This window comes from Astatotilapia calliptera, chromosome 17, assembly GCF_964374335.1.
Source record: "Astatotilapia calliptera chromosome 17, fAstCal68.1, whole genome shotgun sequence".
Taxonomy (NCBI): Eukaryota; Metazoa; Chordata; class Actinopteri; order Cichliformes; family Cichlidae; genus Astatotilapia; species Astatotilapia calliptera.
In genome coordinates, this window is record NC_137438.1 from 12,708,995 (window position 1) to 12,729,271 (window position 20,277).

Genomic DNA, 20,277 nt, shown 5'->3' on the forward strand with positions numbered 1-20,277 from the left:
TCAATTTGAGTATGTGTAATATAGGTATAACCAAAGAGTATTTACTGCATGGTTTGTTTCAGTAAAAGCTGTGGTGGACGTTTTAGTAGAGACAACATGTAAGCAATGGCCTGTGAAAAGCTGTTCTGTAGCACCTACCAAAGGGAGGAACTGGAAGAGGTTGTATCCTGGGTGTGAGTGTTTCCTAATTCTGAGTTTGTACAAATCGTTTCTTGCAGACCTGACTTGTCCACTGTAGTCTGTTCTCGTCCTCTTTGGTTTGATTAATACACTGATGGTCATGCAGTAAACAGACTGGATTACTGCAGAGTAGAAATGGACCAATAGCTCCTGAGCTGGTGCAGGAGGTCCATCCTCTTCTGGGCCTCTTTGATAATTTTGTATTAGGTGGCAACAGACTGGATCCCTGAAACCTGAAGGAGCATGTTCAGCTGTTTAACCCCTCATTGGTATGCAGACTCATCACCAACCTTCACAAGTCTCATGATCACCATGCCATCTGCAAACCTCACGTTTTTAAATAGGCTGGTGTTTTGAGGTGCAGTCGTTTGTGTATGAGGATCTGCATTCCTCAAGGGCCGATGTCCTGCAGGTTTTAGATAGCACCCTGGTTCAACAAACCCGAATCAAATATTAGTTCATTACCTCTGGACAACTTCAAGACATGTTGAGGAGGTAATTTAGCCATTTAAATCAGCTGTGTTGGATCAAGGACATCTAAAACCTGCAGGACACTGGCCCTTGAGGCCTGGGCCCTGTTTCAGGAAGCCGGTTTAGTGGAAAAACTGAGTAAGTATACCCTGAGTTAACGAAAACTCTGGGTTTTCGGTTTCACAAAGCGAGTTCAGCTGCAGCCTGAGTGAGTCACTATGACGACACACTCCGTGAAGCTAACCTGCCCCCTAGCAGGTTTACTACAACTAACCCTGACTTTCTCCGCCTCTTTGTCAGAAACCTGACAGTAGGAAGTGTCGGACATGGCGTGCCCCTTCCTTGAAGAGCCAGTAGATCGTGAAGCCCAAATTCTCCGCAGAGCTCTCCGCCGGGAGAGAGTGATTAGAGCGCGTTTGGACATTTTATCATTTCCTGATGATTTTCTGTGGGAACGTTACCGTTTCTCAGCACAATCTATAATTTATTTGGATAACATCCTCAGGCCATATATTACGCATGTGACACATCGCGGACATGCTCTCAGTTCTGTACATATTATTTGTATTGCACTTCGGTTTCTTGCAAACGGGAGCTTTCTGTATAATATTGGTGACGCTGAGCACGTTTCCAAGGCTACCGTCTGTCGGGCAGTCAGGAATGTTACAGTTGCACTGAAACGTCTCCTGTACTCGTTTGTGGTGTTCCCCGGTCATAGACCCACAAGATTTATCAAAGAGGGATGCCCAAAATTTAATTTATGATGTGGTGATACTTGAACTACTACTTAAATTTCACATTTATTCTCACGGTTCCCAGGCGTGATTGGCTGTACAGATGGCACTCACATTCCAATCATTGCTCCTTCAGTAAATGAAGGAGACTATGTGAACAGGAAGTCTTTCCACAGCATTAAAGTACAGGTACATAGTTCCCTGTAGCATTTCAAACTAACAAATTATTTCATTATAGTAATGGATGCTAATTTGTGTTCTCTGCACTGTGAAGATCATATGTGATGCTGCCAACATTATCACAAATGTGGAAGCCAAGTGGCCAGGCTCTGTCCATGACTCACAAATATTCCGTGAATGTACACTGAGCACAAAATTTGGACATGGTGAGTTGAGAATACTTTAAAATATATAAAGACCAATTGCTTCAGGGACATTTGAACTGAAGTGTATCCTTCTGTCTTAGGAGAGTTCACTGGCTACTTGCTTGGTGATAGGGGGTATCCATGTTTACCCTATTTGCTTACCCCTTACCCTGACCCTGAACCGGGCCCACAGCAGCGATATAATCTGGCTAATTGCAGGACAAGAGCCAGAATTGAAATGACTATCGGAATGCTTAAGGCCCGGTTCCAGTGCCTGCAAAGACTCAGGGTCACCCCAGAAAGGGCATGTGACATTATTGTGGCATGTGTGATTCTTCACAACATTGCCACAATTAGAGGAGAACACTGTCCTTCTGAACCAAACATCAGCAGTGATCCAAACCATGAACATCCTGACCCTCCCACGGACATACAAGATGGAAGAGCAGTCAGAGACACCATATGTCACAATCATTTCTTTTGACCCATCACCTCAACATGTTGAAAGAAGAATAAACAGATTTTTTGTTCAACTGGCTTTATTGGTCGCCTGTGTTTCCTGTACACAAAGTATTAAAAGATGTAAACCTCATAAAGTGTCTCTGTTGCTTCCTCCTCTGTAACAGCTGTCAATGTTTCTTCATTATTTTCCTGTAGTAAAGAAATAAACAACATTGCTGTTCTACTGTAAACTCATATAATCTGTGGAGTATTACTCACAACTGCATGTTGGTCTGGCTCAACAGGAGGCTGCACCAGATGCAGTACACCACCACCATCAACTGATAGAATATGAGGTTTATACAGGTCACTTATAACTTACAAGGGACCAAATGGCAATTAACAAACATACCAATCACCTTACACTTCATTGTCATTATGCTCTCAAAGACAACCAAGACTGAGGGAAGGCAAAATCAGTAGGAAAATAACTTCACTACAAAATAATTCATTATGGTAAAGAGTTTATCAAATGAATGAGTAGCACTGCAAAGGTGACTGTGAAGAAAGGATGTATGCACATCATGTATTATTTTGGATTTACCCCCTATGTAGGCATAGGTTATTGACTCAGAGGATGTCCCCGCAGAGATGCCTTCGGCCACAGGGCGCCCACTGTTTTGGCTGAGGGCCAACTGCTCAGGCTCTGTGAGTGGTGGTGGTGGAGGACCCCCACCTGTTTTTCGGGCCTCCGCTTTTTTTCTGTTGGCTATAACGGGTCACATTTGAGCATACAGAGTAAGCAAATATGTACTTGTAATGTGCTCAGATAATTTCAATAAGTGCTTACAGACAGAAAATTAATGTAGCCTCTAACTGCAATTGATTTACATGGGACAAACAGACCAAGCACTATGGCTCATAATACAATTACACCTTACCTGTTTGGACTATATTTTTATATTTCATTTTTACTTGCTGCCAGGAACGTTTGGGGCCTGTTGGGTTGCACCTGCGCTCACATCACATCACAAAATAAAATGTATAAAATAACAAATAAAATAACATATGATAAAATAACGTGTTAAATGGGTGGAAATCCCTCGATCAATGTTTATATTAACACTCACGCATTGACTCTGTCGGCTATGTTTTGCCATGCATGCTCCCTTTCTTTTGCAGCTGAGGCTGTTACTTTTTTCCGCGGAATTTGCATGTTATCGGCATATGCTGCCATCAGAATTTCGGCCTCAAGCGCTGTAAAATACATTGACCGCGCCTTCTTTCCCTCCGTCTCCATGGTGACTCGCTTAATCTGTGCTCCGCTTATCAGGGCTTTATGTATCCTCGTCCGCGCGCTTCACTTGGGGTTAAAGCAACTCCGCGTTGACTGAACTAATTGTTATCAGCCTTTCTGAAACCGAATATTCCGAGTTGGACAGTTCGGGGTTACTCAACCGTGAGTGTCGTTTTTCACTCTGAGTTTTCCAAACCGGCTTCCTGAAACAGGGCCCTGAAGGTTCCCCAACCCTGATCTATACACTTTTGTATACATCAGGGTTCTGTGTCTGTTATAAAGTGAAGCATGAGTAGTGCTGTCCAGCAGAACTGAATCCTTGTTTTGTTTTTATGGCATATGAACATATAGAGAAATAAAAATCTCAATCTGTGACATGTCTTTCATTTCAAGGGTAGGACACTTGAGACACATTGCAAATATAAAATATTTATTTTGCTCTGATTAGTTTAAAAAAAACAAAAACAAAACACTAGCCCACATAATGCTCAATTATATAAGCTGGATCAATCAAATCCCAAACCCTTCAATAACAAACTAAGTCAAAACAATTCTGATTTCTGAATGTTATGTTGTGCCAGCACCTGGATTACAAGAGTGAAGCAGCCCATTTCCTATGGGCTCAAAATGTGGTCATAAATATTTTGTACTTGTAAATCAGGATTTGTATGTGTTTAAAAAAAAAAAGATTTGTGTGCGTAAAAAGAATTTGTATGTGTAAAAAAAGATTTGTGTTGGTATAAACAATTTGTATATGTAAAAAAGATTTGTGCGTGCATAAAAAAAATGTGTGTGGACTTAGCCAAAAAAAACCCTGCAAGTTACAAGTATGAATTTTGACCCTATTTTTCTTCCTTTCATCTGATTGGTCAATGTCATGTCAATCACAAATGTAACAATCCAATCAGAGAACAGATGGGTTTGGCTGTCAGAAGGGCGCTTTTTTTGAACTGCAGGTCTTTGAAGGGAATAAATGCCCTTTTACATGCCAACCCAGCGTTTTCCTTCATCACCACGAAGGAAAACAGTCTGTGGTCGTCCAAGTTTGGTGATTTTTGTGTCACAGGTCTACGTGTTTAATACAGGGACTTCAACAGCCTTTTCAACAGCACTGCGGACCGCGGGGTGGGGGTGGGTAGTGTTTTGTAGTGATGGGATTTCCGGCTCTTTTTAGAGATCCGGCTCTTTCGGTTCGGCTCACTAAAAAGAGCCGGCTCTTTCGGCTCCGAACCGGCTCTTCAGGTTGTTTTGTTGCTTTAATTAATTTATTATTAACAATAATATAAAATTATGCACAAAGGGAATTACTAACGTAAAAACAAGTGGTTTTATTTATATATGTTTATATATAAATATATGCGGTGGCCCCTAGAGACAAAACACGTACAAACTCCAAAACACATTTCTAGCATGAACTGAACTTCCAAAGCAGAGCTACTAGATCACTTAAATTACACAATTGAAAGCATGTGTGTATTGTTTGTGTATTTATACACAGGCACTCATATATATATTCAAATAATTTTAAAAAAAAGTTCATTTACCTGTTATTACCACACACCAAATCCGGTCGTTGGTACTTGCTGGCTTGTGTAGCCACAAGATAACAAAGGCTCAACACTGTGTTTTGGAGTTTGTACATGCTTCAGAGTTCGTACGTGATTTGAAGTTTGTATGTGCTTTGTCTCTAGGGGCCACCGTAAATATACTTTTATTTATTCACTCCACATAAAATGTAATAAATAAATCATATAATACAAAAATCAACTATTCACATTTCAAGTTTTAACTATTTAAATTTTCAGCTTTTTCCTTTCACAAATTTAAAGTGAAAAGAACTCAAAACACTGCAAACCACAACACAATTAAATATAAATTATAATATGAAAACTAAAAGAACATGCATATTCTCTGTCATATGGACCTGCATGAATAAACTTTCTCAATCCTTTATCATCTGCAACCGAAAATAGTTGTGGATGATTACTATACCTTTCTAATGTTGTTGTCCCTGCCTCTCTTTCTCTCTCTCTGGCTCTGTTCCTGTGCTACTGAGTGTAACTACCGCCCCTCCCCCCTCTGCCCAGCGTAAAGCACAAGGCCCGCGTGCAGAGTGAAGCGGGAAAAAAGTGCGAGAGAGAGGCTGAGAGGAAGAAAAAAAAAAAAAAAAAAACCCCACGTGACGGCTCGCGATAAGGAGCCGGCTCGCGTCGTTCACGTCAAAGAGCCGGCTCTAAGAGCCATTTCGTTCGCGAACGACCCATCACTAGTGTTTTGGAAATGACAGTCTTCATCACAAAGCTTTCTTCGGTTTGAATTAGCATACATGTTTTTATTGAGCATTTGAAGAACTAGCAAAAAAAAAAACTCTTGTAGAGGACATAAAGTCAGAGATAGAAAAGACAAGGAGCAGGTGCATCTAGTACAGGTAGAGCAGCTGCAAAAACCCACAGAGCTCAGCAGCCAGCGCAACAAATTCTGGATCCTTTGCTCTTAGTTAGCAGTTAGCATTAGCAGCACATCCTTCGTCCGATGTGAAAGGACTTTTATGCTGCGCACTGTGACTCACAGCAATGGTCCCGGGTCAGCTCTGACTTTGTGTTAAACTAATCCTAAAGTAATAATGGTGTTTGTAACCACTGACATACCACAACTTTATCTTTTCAACAGCTGCTGAAAGTTAGGGGACCTAGCTGCTATCGGATATTTATATAGAGATCCTCAAGCTTCAAACTGTATTACCCTTCAAGGACCTGCAGTTCAAAAAAGCGCCCCTCCGACAGCCAAACCCATCTGTTCTCTGATTGGATTGTTGCATTTGTGATTGACATGACATTGACCAATCAGATGAAAGGAAGAAAAATTGGGTCAAAATTCGTACTTGTAACTTGCAGGGTTTTTTTGGCTAAGTCCACACACAATTTTTTTCTTTTTTTTTTTTTTTTTTTTTTTTTTTTTTACACACACAAATTCTTTTTACTCATACGAAACTGATTTACAAGTACAAAATATTTATGACCACATTTTGAGCCCATAATTTCCCAGCTGAAATGATTAACGCTACAACAGTGAATAAAACTCTAAAACTTCTTCTTACGGGTCGTAGAATAGACGATGACATCATTTTTCTTTTACTGAAGGACAGTAGACCCCACGATCTGTACGTTCCTAAAACGTTCCACGCTCAGCTGGATGATCTAGTTTAGATTAAAACAGTTGGATTAAATCTGAGATGACTGAACTCTTCCTGCTGGTAACACTGATACTGGAAACCACAATCAGCAACTCTGCAATTTAAGTTAAAACTGGGAGGGAAGGAAAAAAAACAAAAAAGACATCCAAGATTACATGTAGCTCAGTCAGTACCCTTTAAAATTCGACTAGAGAAAAATGTAGTGAGGGACAGTAGAAAAATGGCAGAAAAGCTTTCTTTTACAGCATAATTAATGTCAGTCCTTTTAAAAGCAAATACAAAGAGCGCCTAAATGGGAAAACCAGCTGAAAGCACCGGAATTTAGAGGGCGTAGAACAGGGCTGCCCAATCCCAGTCCTTGAGAGCTACTATCCTGCAGCTTTTAGATGCATCCCTACTCCAACACAGCTGAATCAAATGGTTTGATCTCTTCAGCATGCCATCATGTTTGGCAAAGGCCTGATAACAAGCCATTCATTTGATTCAGGTGTGTGGGAACAAGGATGCATCTAAAAGCTGCAGGACGGTAGCTCTCGAGGACCGGGATTGGGCACCCCTGGCGTAGAAGAAGAACGCTCTTCCTCACAGCAGCTGGACGGATTCAGCAGTGATGACTTTAAGGCCTTGCAGTACAATTTCTTAATTTTATTTTATAGCTGTGTTGAGCCGTGAAAGGAAATTATTTTTGTCTCCTACTACAGACTGGTAGCAACTTTCATGTGTGTATTATTTCCTATTGACTGAGGGGCACCTCTAAATGATCATGATTTGCAGTGGTCTCTTAAAAATGCTTCTCTAACACTGAGTCCACAATCACAACCATAGCCAGTATACAATAGATGGACTTCACTACTGTGATTTTACCCTTTGCTTAGTGAAGCTGTTGCGATTTTTGCAATCATCAATTTGGTGTTTTGAAACCAGATGTGACGAGGTAAGGTACAGACTTGTCATTTAACGTCTCTTTATAATCACTAACACTTCAATCTAGCTACAGAGCTCAAGCTCATAAGGAAAGTGTTTACTGAGGTCACAGATTGTGGATGAGCAAAGATTTCTACATGACTGGACTGCTTTTTACAATTGCAGGAGTCACCCCCTGCTGGCCATTAAAAAGAATACAGGTTTAAGGCACTTCTGCATTAGCTCACAATTTAGACCCTGCAGCTACACCCACCTTTTATACACAGACAAGGATTCTAACCAGTTCCTGACACAAGAATAATGCCACCATGGCTCGGTGGCATCATTTCAGTCCAATACTTTTCAAACTGGTATTCTGACAAATCATCCAAGATTGAATCCAGCTAAATAGAGTCCATGTACCGAAAAGGGGTCCCAGGTCCTGCACCCAACATTCAGCACAAAACAGTATGGTGCTGCAGAAAGAGGGCAACAACAGTAAGACTCAACACCAACTGCCTTGTGTTTGTGCTGTGAAGCACTTTGTTTTCCACGAGCTCTCTCTCCACCACCAGACTCTTTACCAACACAACAGCAGATGAAACAAGAATTAGCACCGATTTTTTTGGCAGTCTTCTCACTTCCTGGCTGTGTCATAGTTGGCAACAAACCAATCACAGGTTTCCTTTAAAGCTGCAAGTGAAAAGAACCAGGCAAGTCAGTAACTGATGGAGTCTTGAAATTTCTACACTGTTAGCATCTAAATGTCAAGCTTTACATCAGCCGCACCTTGGTTGAAGGGGGTGAAAGTGAAGTCTGGCAGATACCGGCACAGCTTTGCATTGCTGGCCGTCTTTTTGAACTGTCCATCTGCTTTACTGGTGTCAAACTGAATGTCACGGGTAAAGGAAACAATGAGACAACAAGAAGCAATGTTGGGGTTTTCTCTATAGTAGTCTACAGTCTTTACTTTACAACATAAAGCGCTTTGAGGCGACTGCTGTTGTGATTTAGCGCTATATAAATAAAACTGAACTGAATTTAACGTTAATCTTCCAAATCCACTGTCAAAAACAAATAACTTGCATTACTGAAAGGATACCACGACTTCTCCTTTAAAGCCCAATGCATCAACAACAGCTTCTGCTGCTTCTTTGATGGACACTTCATCTTCCTCACCAACTGGAAGCAACAGATGTAGCATTATAAGAACACTTATCCTTAAACTGCCATCATCATTGAATAGTCAAAGAGTCATAGAGTCTATGAGGACTCACCAGAGAGAATGATTGGCTCAACTTCTGGATACTCCCTCAGGACCCAGAGGAAAAGACGAGCCAGGTCCAAAGAGTAGATGAACTGTCTTCTAGGTGTGCCAGAGCCCCAGACCACCAAGGGTTTCCCCCCCTCTGAACAGTACAACATGTAGATGAAGTCACATGTCCATTTACACCACCAAAAACTTGTAAATGCTTAAAGAGAAATGCTGGAATGACAATGGGGTTAGGGACTTAAAAATCCACAACTTACTTTGAGCAATGTATGCTTTATGTATAAGACCTGGTAGCACATGACCATCTTCGATGCTAAAGTTGTCATGAGGACCAAACACATTAGTGGGAATCACAGCTGTATAGCAACGCCCATGCTGCTGTAAATACGCTCTGTGAAGCACACACAGGAAAAAAATGTCATGAGGCTGAAAGTTTTAAATGCATTTCCTGAAAAATAGGCAGAGGCATTATGCGAGGGTGACACATAACAGTATTGGAGAATTCTCAAACACTAATATGTCCTGTGAAACTATACACATGCTAAACAGAAGTATAACTAAAAACTGTTGGGATTATGTTGGTCAGCCGCAAGATCGTGATTGTTTTACCCCTTTGAAACACCCTGCATTTGTTGATCTTTTAAGACAACAGCTTCCTTGCTGGACTTCTTGAAAATAATTAGAACTGTTCTAAACCAGTCTGCCAGGGAGGGATTTGAGAGCTGAGAGAAAGCACAATGCGGTAGAGGATAGAAATGACACATAGAAGACATAACGTACCTGTTGTGGACATCAATCATCCTCTTTGCATAGGCGTAGCCAAAGTTGGACTCATGAGGTGGACCGTTGTGGATCTGTAGTAAAGAGAAGCGCATGTGAGCTGCTCTTTTCCAAATGTGCTGATGCACAGAAAGAGCAGGGAGGTATATTCACCATGGTCTCGTCAATAGGATAGGTCGTCTTATCAGGAAAGATGCAGGTGGACAAGCAGGAAACAACCTTGACCACGCCCGCTTCATGCGCTGCCTGCAGCACATTGTCATTGATGTAAATGTTGTTCCTCTGGAAAGTAAATAAAACAGGATGAGCATCAAAAACATGAATCTAGATAGTCTACGATCATAGCATTTCTATTAAATGAGTTAATTAGATGAACAGGTTCCTCATACCCAGAAGTCCAGGTTATATTTCATGTTCTTGAAAAGCCCTCCAACCATAGCAGCCAGGTGGATGACGTGCGTAGGCCGGTGTTTCTCAAACACTGCCCGGGTCTGGTCCATATTCCTGAGGAGAGGCCACCAGCAGGTTAATAGTATCAAAACATGTGACAGCATTTTATCTTGAAGCGGAGCAACTCTCACATGAGGTTGGCATCTTTGGAGGACAGGAATATCCATTCCTCCCCCTCCTTGGCTCCTCCTTCTTTCACCACATGCTGTATGGCCCTGCCCACCAACCCGGATGCACCTGTCACCAACACCCTCATGGGATCGCTCATGTTTATCTAGGTAGTGGAACATGAACAATTCAGCACAGGACTAATCACAGGGAAACTCTGATTTAGATACAAGCTATAAACATCGTCAAACTTTCTAAAGCTAACAGGTTTATCTGTGTTTTCATGCAGTAACGTTTGCTATTTGTTAGATGCTTCCTGATTTTTATCTGAGGTGATCTGACCCGTACAAAACGAGCAGATTTTGTACATATATAGTTGCATATGTGCCACGTACACCGCACACGACCATTCAGACAAGCTAACCTTATTAGCTGTTAGGTGGCGGTAATCGCCGTCATCGTTCCTTGGAACTCGACAAAGTAAAAAACTGATTACCTCGCAAGTTTACTTTTCTTCCTAAACGCGAGATATCAGTGCTAGAAATCCTCGTTAACTCAGAGTTAAACAAATAAGCTAGCATTAAAAAAAAAACCTCTTTTACCTGTTTGAAAGCTGAGAACAGAACAGAGAAGCCGGTTTCTTCTCTTCGTCGCCTCTTCCTTCTTCTTCTAAATTTAATTGGCGGTTGTCAAAGAACTGAATGGTGCATTACCGCCACCAACTGGTGTGGAATGTGACTGGAACGTCGCTCAAAAGAAAAAAAAAACCCTCAATTCCCCCTAAGCCATTTATTCTCTTTTAAAAACTGAAGTAAGGTCTGATAGCGTTTACTTCTAGAGTCCTTTTGCAGTATACCAATAACATCTAGTTTCATTTTTACGTTACTCAGGTTTTAGGTCAGTTGTCTTCTCTCCATCTGAGCTGCTGCATCTTCTTCTTCTATCTTTTTATGACGGTTGGCAAACCACTTCAGGTACATTACCGCCACCTTCTGGACGGAGATTCTTTTCCGTAGGCTGTCCATTCACCATCCTTCCCTCCAGCGACCCTAGAGGCTTCTTGCTGGTTCACTTTTATCTCTTCCAGGTGTATGCATTCTGTCTCTTCAGCTACTTTTCTCTTCTTTACACAACTACCGCTTTCCCACACTGTCAATCTCAATACTGACGTTACTGTAGACCAGTCATCTTCTTGCCTGCCTTTTTCGAGCAAATCAGCCTCCGTGTTGCACTCTTGTGAAACCCACCTCCTTACCATCTTCACCTTGGACATCTCAGTGGGAGCTTTATTCAAAGCCGAAGTCGTCATCTTCAAAACCACCAGCATCTAGACCAAGGGCGTAGATTTGGTTTTGGCATTGGTGGGGACGGATGATTCAACCACCGAACTCTGCCCTGTTTCTTTTTTTTTCCCTTTTTGTTTTTGCTTCTTAATAAAAAGAGGAGAAATATACTTGCCTGCATATGCTATTCTACATGCTTTTAAACCATTTAAAATCACAATTCATAGTTTTATATGTGAATTCTATAATGTTAAATTAATATTAAACAAATGACTGACTAAGTATTTTAGGCTTTAGTTTACTTCAGTCATATTCCATATAAATCAGGTATCATACAAAAATAAAAATAGCTTCAAATACAGTCATGACAATAAAAGAATATGACTTTAAGGACTTAACATCATTACTTCAGTTATAGTACACCAACATCTGTTATATTTTGGCACTAAGGGAACACTGAATGACTACCCATAAAACTACTCATCTAAGATTACCACAAAGTAAAAGATCTCTCAGCAAAATTATGCAACAGTTTAGGCGCACTATTGCCCCGATCAAATCAGTGAGCTGAGATTTTCTATTCTAAACATGAACTAATGTTACAGCAACAGACATGGGCTACTGGTGTCCCACACAACAACTGTTTGTAGGGTGAGTGCATTTTTGTGCAAACTGCACTACAAGGTGGATATTTGCAAAATCATGACTACCTCATGACATTTTGTCTCAAAAATTAACCCTATGAATATGTCAGTGCCATTAGGATGAAATTATTGTGTCACCAACATTTCTATGTTAGACATATAATTTTAACAGCCTCTGTAAACTAATATCCTGGCTTGCTCAAAGCCGCCGTTTTCTCTGACAGTTTCAATCAAAATTAGAAATGCTACTCTGAGATAACTAACAGTGCTGCCTGTTGTGCAGTTAGTTTCCAAAACACGTTATTCGTGGTTACATACAATTTTAGACTGATGTGGGCCAAAGCCTAGCATAGTCTGTAACGTTATTATGACGGACACATCTACAGTGATGAGAGCAGCTACTAGATTTTTATCCGATCTTGGATTCTAGCTGCTCACTTTTCATTGCTGTTGTAATAGCTACAGTTTAGTATACTGTAACAAACAAGGGCTTCCCTGAAAAATGTGTTGCTCTAACCCCTATATATACCTTTCAGTATTGCTGGGGCCCTTCCAGAGCATACTGCCAGTTCATAGATGCACCATCATACCATCAGAGCTGCAGACTCTTGATAATAAGTTGGAGTTTCCTCTTTAGTCTGGAGGACACAGTATCTATGTTCTCTAAAGCTGGTGGAACTTGTGATTTTATACAAGTACCATCTATTTTGTAAAAGAACATTTTGTTTTTAATAAAAGAGACACGTGTGTCTGATTAAGTAATAAAATGTTCCAGAGAAAAATACAGTTTTATAAATAGCAAAACATCACAACACAAAACTCCATTTACTTTATTTCATAGATGTATTTATTTGAATTGCAACATCATCTTCCTCTGCTGCTTCTGTCTACTGAGGAGATGAGAATCTGCCAAAGAACAGGACGGATTTGGTCTCGTTGTGTCTGATGAAGAAGAGGAAGGGGTGATCTGCTGTGAAGTATCTGGTCCATCCAGAACTAAGATTCCTGGACACAACACCTGTGGCTGCAGCGGCCTGTGTGCCCTCCTCGTTCACCTCCACAAAGACCTTGTGGGCCACCGTAGACAGGAAGAGCCCCCCTTCACCGTTCATGCCAGACAGGTCAGCGCTTCCTGCACAGAACACGTCCTTCATACCCAGTTTAGTCAGAGGTTCATTCAGCTCGTAGTCTTCCTCCAGCTTGAACTTTGGCAGGTCAACAAGAACTTCTAAATCAACTTCCATGTTTTTCCTGTCGGTCCATTCATTCAGCCTCTCCTATGTTAGCTCCTTCTCCAGCTGGAATACAGTTAATACATTTTGTCATATTTCTTTTGCTCATATTTAAATTCATTTTATACACGAAATCAGAAGCGGTCTGTTAAATGATCAAAATTAAACATTTTACAGTTTCCTGTATTCAGACTTTGTGTCCAGAATTTGTAACCTTCAGTTAAATTTCTACCTGTTTGATTTTAAAGGGCATCTCTTTGGTGTTTGCCTCTTTAAACGGGTTCTTCCAGTTGCCCTTGAAGTAGATAGCATTGACCAGAGCCAGTCTGGTATCTGCGTTTACTGTTCCTGGCTTCAGAAGGTCTTTTATCTTATCTGACAGGAAATACAGAAACAACAATATTTCATTATAATTCACAGAGGATGCTAAAATGATTCCCTGCTGTTCAGGCTGTGGAAGATGCACATTCTCACTTTCTGTCTGCTGCTCGACCCAGCTGTTGATCTCTGCTCTGCACGCCTCTGGAGCTCCGATGAAGTCCACAGTCTTCAGGTCTGCCTGGTAGTACTTCTGTGTGGCTTCAAGGAAGTCCTGCAGAGAGCAGACATCTGTTTATTAATCCAGTCTTTGTAATGAAGAACTTTATGAAGAGAATCATTGATGTGGACACTCACTGGGAGGAAGTGGGCAGTGTTTTCTCCATAAAGACGGTTGGCTAGTTTCAGGATGTAGGATGCAGACGGTGAGTTGATGTCAGCGTTCAGTTTCTGGAAGTCTGCATGGACGCCTTCACCTGAGCTGAATGAGAGGGCCTGTGTGGCATTGAAGACAAAGACTGAAAGGATGTGACACTGAGCCTGAGCGACCCTAATGTAACAATTTATGGTCCAAAGGTAGAAACTGGACGACTTTATTCTTTCAGCATCAGGTTTAATAATAACATTTAACACACTGTCAGTCTCACTGAACATCATGCTCTCAGTAACTATACTGCTTGTGCGTTTTATGGACTTTCATGCCATTTATATAACACAAATTTCTGATGTCCCACTGGAAACATCTTGGGGTTCAGTGTTTTGGATACATAAAAAATTAAGCTTTTCAAAGATGTTAAATGAAACCCCAAAATTTATTTATTTATAAATCTACCGAGGACAAGAATTATTAGTTTATTAGTTAGTTTACTATTCAGCCAGCCAGCACGCTTGTAGCAAAAAATTTCAGATTTTATATATATATATATATATATATATATATATATATATATATATATATATATATATATATATATATATATATATATATATATATATATATATATATATATATATATATATATATATATATATATATATATATATATATATATATATATATATATATAAAGACAAATCAAAACAACAAAATAAAATAATTTCTTCTGTATAGAAAAACACAGACAGCCACATTTGACTGCTTTTAAACTGTAACGAGGGCTTGAAGTTGCACAATCATGCTCGCCGATCAACTGACAGCTGGTGCAGGGAACAAGTGACAGTGAGCTGACCTGAGCGATCTGAGCTGCAGTGTCTCCTTTAGCTCCCAGGTAGACCATGGCCAGGGCTGAGCTGATGCTCAGAGGAGAGACAAAGTTAACTTAAGTGACAAAAATAACAAGGGGTTAAGAGAAAATGCAGTATTGTTTATTGCGGTGCCCTGTAGTGGCCAGATGCAATAAGGTTTTTATTTCTATTGGTCACAGTGTTGCTAAGATATGACTTTACTTTCTGTTTGTCAGCTTTCCACACTTATGATTAGCTGTGACAGCCAGAAGACCTCCCATGTCAGCTTTAGTGACAACTGAAAAGAAAAAAAAAAACAAACATTTGGGGCTTGTGAAAAATTGTAATACCCCTTCATAAAACCCAGTGGTTTCACACCGGGCTTGAGAAATCCAACGCTTCCTTGTTTTTTAAAATCTAAACTAAACTTTGATGCACTGATCTATTGATGCAAGCCGAAAGACGATGGCCGTAATCTAGGAACTGACTTAAAAAATGATCTCTGACTTCATTAACACTGAGACTGATAAATGGACTCTGGTCAGGACGCGCTTTAATGATCCTTAAAATAACCTTTGACAAGAAACCTTTATGTGGATCTGGTTCAGGCTGACCCAATGAGACCATTTAAGGTGATTTTCAGTAGAAAATACATCGAGTTCAGATTCTGAATTTCAGACATTGTACCTTTCAAAACATGGAGGCATCATTTAATGACTGAATTTCAACCTGTGACCACATTTTAACATGAACTGCTTAGAAAACAGACTGTCTGCAGTTTTGCCTTAAAGTCATGTCAGGTTCACAGTCACATCATCCCCAACATCCCAGCTGTGGCAGACATTTTTTTTTTTAAATAAGGACAAATGATTGATCATTGATCAGTTTTATATATGTTTGATTGAAACAGATTGCTACAGTAAATGTTAGCGGTACAGGAACCTAACTGACAGCCTGACACCTGCATTATTATACAAAGTATTAGCGTTAGAAAGATGGGGAGCACAGATTTTATATTCTGACCAGGTCATAGATCAATGATGTAATCGCCATTTCCATCCCTAAATATAGACGAATGAATGATCGTAAAAGTGCTCATGTTAATTACAAAAAACCCCACATCATCTAACTGGGATTTTAGCATTTTTAAATCAAACTTTTGCAGTTTCATTTACTCCAGTATGTCCTCTGATGGTGACTTTATGAATGAAGAAATGAACGTGGATGTCAGTCAGTCGTTTTAGGTGCAGCAAGAGGGAAGAGAAAGAAACTCAGAGCAGGTTAAGTTCACAGAGTTTACCGATTGACTGACTCAAAGTTTAAGTTAACTGTCTTTCTGGAACAGAAAAGCCAGAATTTTCCTCATCTCAGAGTTAAAAAATTCAGTTGTTAGTAAACCTGATTCCCAGAATAGGGACCATGTCTACGAAAAGGTAAAAATGTTACAAATACTTACGCTGCTTAAAAATAACTGGCTGCTTCACTAGTTTTAGACTGAACTGTAAACTGATCTTCACCATAACTGCTTACTTCAATGCAAAATGATTCACACTGAGAACTTAAATGATAGAACAATAAACAAGATGGAAAAAAACCTCCACAATACCTGAAAGCGTCCCAGATTCCTTGAGGATGGTGCACTAACTTTGACGTTTGCAGGAAGGACATTTCCTACAAAGAGAACATTTATTAAATACTAATGTGTCCTTCATTCCAGTCCTCCTCACTTCTTCAGTTCTCTCTACACTCACCGGATAAGATGCCTTTGGCGATGCCAAACGCCATGTTCCCTGCACCGATAAAGCCAATCTTAAGCTGAGAGTCCATCTCAGGGTCCATTTTGATCTGAAACCAAAGCAGGCAGCAGGTTACAGCAGGAACATCGAGATAACATGATGCCAGTAATTAAAAATCACCAGGATGACGCATTTTCCACTGTAACAAGGGTTTCACACGTTGTTGTTTGAAGATATTAAACTGTGTACATTTTACAGACCAAAAATAAATAAACTCAGGGAATGAATCCAGACAAGAATCAACACTAAAAACGTCACCACTCCAAAGACAATCAATTTGTGTTCAGATCTTTGTGTCCATGCATATGAGAAACCCGATTACTATGAGAAATCAGGTTAAAGCAAAAAAACAAAACAAACTCACACATATATGATAAATCCTAGTTGACAGGTGGTCAGTAATCAGATTCCCCTCCCTCCTCCAGTAAAATGCTGCCACAGCCTGGTTTCCCTGTCATAGGTCATTGTGAAACGGCATCCTTTACCCAGTTCTGGGTTTGCAGGACAAAAAAAGGCTTAAGTACAGAAACCAGTCAGTGTGCACATCCGATTTCTCTCGTGTTTGGACTGCAGCCTGTATCACTGTATGTGGTCAATGAGCAACTGAATATTGTTGGTTTGACTGAACCTAGAAACACGTGACTCACACTCAACTGCCAGTCTCCCAATTAAACAAAGACAGTCAATAGAAGCGCACATGAAAATATGAATAAACCCCACTAAAGATGCAGTGGAAAAAATAACAGTGGTGTTTGGACACATGTTGCAGAGACAATAATTTAAGTGTTTGTTGGGGTACACCTGGATTAATATAGAATTAAAATTGTTGCGTTTTTGTTGATCGATATTATAGTGTTGTTATTAGTGTTGTACATGTTTCTACACAACATCATACCTACTAATTCAGGAATCTGAATTACCCTTGTAATGGAAACACTTTAATAGGAAGCAGTGTATTTTTGTCCAATATGTAAAAATGTAAATTTGACTATGTTGATACTGAAAGCTTTTCCTATGTTTTGTTTGGAAAATGATTCGAGACCGTTACTTACCTGACAGAATATTAGAAACACCTTATTTCAGTAACTGAGAGAGTCACTCTGACATTACAGTCTTAATGAATATAGAACTGATTGCCAGACAGGTATACTGTATTTAAATTTAAAAAAGTGAGCTACACCTAATATCAGTGTATACTGTAATCCAGATGTATTAAAAAACAAGCAGACTATGACATCATGTAGCATGATCTACTGACTATTATGGCATATTTGGGCCATTTTAAGTTTAATTATGGAGCCAGAGAAAGGGTGTGTTTTCTTGCAAATTTAGTTGTAGTCTGATTTTTTCATAACAAACATACAAGTTCAATATTGGAGTGCATCTGTTTTTGATTTTTTGTAAATCTTTTTCTTCCCATTTTAAATTTGACACTTTAATATTTGAATCTACAGTAATGTGCAAACATCTTGAGTCACCCATCAATACTTTATCTTTTGCTTCCACCCTGCATGTGTGATGCTTTGGGCTCTTCGGTTTCATCAGAAATTGTCTCTGTGGAAGACGGTTTGCCATTGTTAAGGAAGGGAAATCAGGAGGCTGAGGTATGCAAATTAAACAAGAACTAGGTTGAAAATCAGACGCTCGGGTCTTATGAACTGATGAATCTAAATGTGAAATTTTTGGTTCAAATGATGTCCAGAGGAGGTCAGGAAAGAGGTACAAGAGTTAGTGTCTACAGCTATCGGTAAAACATGTGGAGGTTCTGTCATGGTTTAGGGCTGCATTTCAGCCAGTGGCGTTTTTGATCTTGCCAAAACTGCCATAATACCATCAGATTTTGATCCACCATGCAATACTATCAAAAAACCTGACTGGCAACGGCATCATTTTTCAACAGGTCAAAAGCCCAGACACATGGCCAATGCAGTAAAAGCATAACTGGACAATGGAACATAAAAAAAATAAATAAATAAATAAAAAAAAGACAATGGGGCGTGATCAGCCATGGACTGATCTCCCCAGAACTTCAACATTACTGAAGCAGTGTGGGATCATCTTAACTGAGGCAAAAAGCAGCAAAAATTTCCTTCAAGACGCCTGGAGATCTATTCTTGAAGACAAAGAAGTCAAAAGGCAATCAAAGCAAATATTGACTTTCAAGCTTGTTAGAGTTGTACAAACTGTTTTTGCCTTATATTCTGTATTTTCATGCATGCTTTGATTTCTCAATAATTCATCACACCCATTTCACATTTTCCTAGCAAAATAACTGAATGAGAAGTGACTCAAGACTTTTGCACATTACTGTATCCCGGTTCTCTCCTTCTAAATTTAGGGCTTTATACTGCCAGAATATTTGAACGTCTTCCCTTTTGAAAGTTGTATAAGTTTATATCTTTAAATTAGAATATTCGACACATTTACTTTCCGAAATTTTGAATTTCCAAGGAATTAATCCCCGTCTTCCCAGGCGCCATATTTCAGTTATTTTAATACCTACAATGGCCCTCCTACGTCATCGTAAATTACATACGACACCGCCTCCACGGTTATCACCCCTACAATTAAATCCAGGTTCTGGGTGGTATTGTCCGGGCAGGGCTGCGGCCAGTGTAGTACTGATGCTTCGCCATCTGACTCTTCTGTCACCTCGTCGTTTCTGTCAGAGTTAACCCCGGGTCCCACCAGAGGGTGTCTGGACTCCATAATAGCGACCATCGTCTTTTCATAGCGCCACCAGCCCTGTATTTTAGTTGGGGCCGGGGAGTCGGGCTCTCGCTTGCACTTGTAGTATGCGCTTTTGAGAAGTTTCCAGCGAAACTTTAATTGGTCCACGGATCTGTGATAACCAGCCGCTGTCATTCTCCTGTGTGCCACTTTGAACAGTTTGTTATTCCTCACTTTCCTTCCGTCTAAGCACTTCTTCATGTCCAGCTCCTTGAGAATTTCCAGAAACAACTCCGTTTCCTTCACGTCCCAGTTCTGCTTCTTGATGCCAGAATCGTCCATTGTTTTAGCAATGCAGTCTCATGAAAACTCACACGAACTAGCGTTCACACGGCTAGGTTGCTAATAAGTGCTAGCATGCCTGCTGTAGCATGAGCTGTTGTGATGTTGCTAGTTTAAAATCTCTAAGCAGTATTTAGCACGGAATCTTCAAAACCGAATCAATAAAAGGATTACAATTCTGCGTTTTAAACCCTCTAAACATGAAAAAAAAAGCCCCGCTCATGCATCTGAATAGGAATAGCTTGAAAATAATCCAGGAGAGATTAGATTAGAAACACAATGCACGTGTTTCTTTTTGACTGGACAACTATAAAGTAACACAGTGACACAAACACGATAGCGTGAACAAAACCGGGTAACGCTGGCGGTAGGACATTTATTCACCTGATTTGTGTTTCAGATTTGCTGATATCCGGCGTTTTGGCAACCGCAAACAGAAGTTAAATTTAAACCGTGGATGCACCCAGAGCATACACAGAGCCAACCAGCTGACTCTAGCTCCACTGTTGGTTCGTTTGGTTTTTACTTCACTGTCGCTGCTGTTCCAGGTGGGCGGCGCCGCTCAGCATCCTC

General features: G+C 40.2%; 2 protein-coding genes and 1 long non-coding RNA gene across 5 annotated transcripts; 1 reads left to right on the plus strand and 2 right to left on the minus strand.

The window, feature by feature from the left end:
• The first annotated feature begins 1,456 nt into the window (after positions 1 to 1,456).
• LOC145421294 (uncharacterized) lies at positions 1,457 to 2,446 on the plus strand. The gene is made up of 3 exons (XR_013902625.1): positions 1,457 to 1,574; positions 1,660 to 1,771; positions 1,852 to 2,446. It is a non-coding gene; the product is annotated as an uncharacterized LOC145421294 (long non-coding RNA).
• Positions 2,447 to 7,311: 4,865 nt separating this feature from the next.
• On the minus strand, positions 7,312 to 10,936 carry LOC113009808 (GDP-L-fucose synthase). Of its 2 annotated transcripts, none has more exons than XM_026148381.2 (10): positions 10,798 to 10,936; positions 10,219 to 10,361; positions 10,027 to 10,141; positions 9,791 to 9,919; positions 9,638 to 9,711; positions 9,115 to 9,248; positions 8,862 to 8,993; positions 8,687 to 8,766; positions 8,374 to 8,473; positions 7,312 to 8,277 (listed from the first exon to the last, which is right to left on the minus strand). In XM_026148381.2, the coding sequence occupies exons 2-10, from the start codon at positions 10,353 to 10,355 to the stop codon at positions 8,222 to 8,224; spliced, it is 957 nt and encodes a 318-aa protein (XP_026004166.1). In that variant the 5' UTR covers positions 10,356 to 10,361; positions 10,798 to 10,936; the 3' UTR covers positions 7,312 to 8,221. The 2 variants fall into 2 exon arrangements, with proteins under 2 accessions (XP_026004166.1, XP_026004167.1); XM_026148382.2 differs by lacking the exon at positions 10,798 to 10,936 and adding an exon at positions 10,620 to 10,746.
• Positions 10,937 to 12,951: 2,015 nt separating this feature from the next.
• On the minus strand, positions 12,952 to 20,001 carry LOC145421291 (uncharacterized). Of its 2 annotated transcripts, XM_080291389.1 has the most exons (8): positions 19,196 to 19,764; positions 16,648 to 16,741; positions 16,503 to 16,567; positions 14,902 to 14,962; positions 14,030 to 14,167; positions 13,829 to 13,946; positions 13,587 to 13,729; positions 12,952 to 13,420 (listed from the first exon to the last, which is right to left on the minus strand). In XM_080291389.1, exons 1-8 carry the CDS (start codon positions 19,702 to 19,704, stop codon positions 13,400 to 13,402), a joined length of 1,149 nt encoding a protein of 382 aa, XP_080147515.1. In that variant the 5' UTR covers positions 19,705 to 19,764; the 3' UTR covers positions 12,952 to 13,399. The 2 variants fall into 2 exon arrangements, with proteins under 2 accessions (XP_080147515.1, XP_080147516.1); XM_080291390.1 differs by lacking the exon at positions 14,902 to 14,962 and having other exon boundaries at positions 19,258 to 20,001.
• Positions 20,002 to 20,277: the final 276 nt, after the last annotated feature.

Bases quoted from the DNA above. Each gene is read 5' to 3' on its own strand.
- LOC113009808 (XM_026148381.2), bottom strand. From the start codon at position 10,355: ATGAGCGATCCCATGAGGGTGTTGGTGACAGGTGCATCCGGGTTGGTG. The intron at 9,920-10,026 runs GTATGAGGAACC...TTTACTTTCCAG, and splicing joins AATATAACCTGGACTTCTGG to AGGAACAACATTTACATCAA. The intron at 8,994-9,114 runs GTAAGTTGTGGA...TGTACTGTTCAG, and splicing joins TAAAGCATACATTGCTCAAA to AGGGGGGGAAACCCTTGGTG.
- LOC145421291 (XM_080291389.1), bottom strand. From the start codon at position 19,704: ATGGACGATTCTGGCATCAAGAAGCAGAACTGGGACGTGAAGGAAACG. The intron at 14,963-16,502 runs GTATTGTGGAGG...TCTGAGCATCAG, and splicing joins GGAATCTGGGACGCTTTCAG to CTCAGCCCTGGCCATGGTCT. The intron at 14,168-14,901 runs GTCAGCTCACTG...AATGCCACACAG, and splicing joins CTGCAGCTCAGATCGCTCAG to GCCCTCTCATTCAGCTCAGG.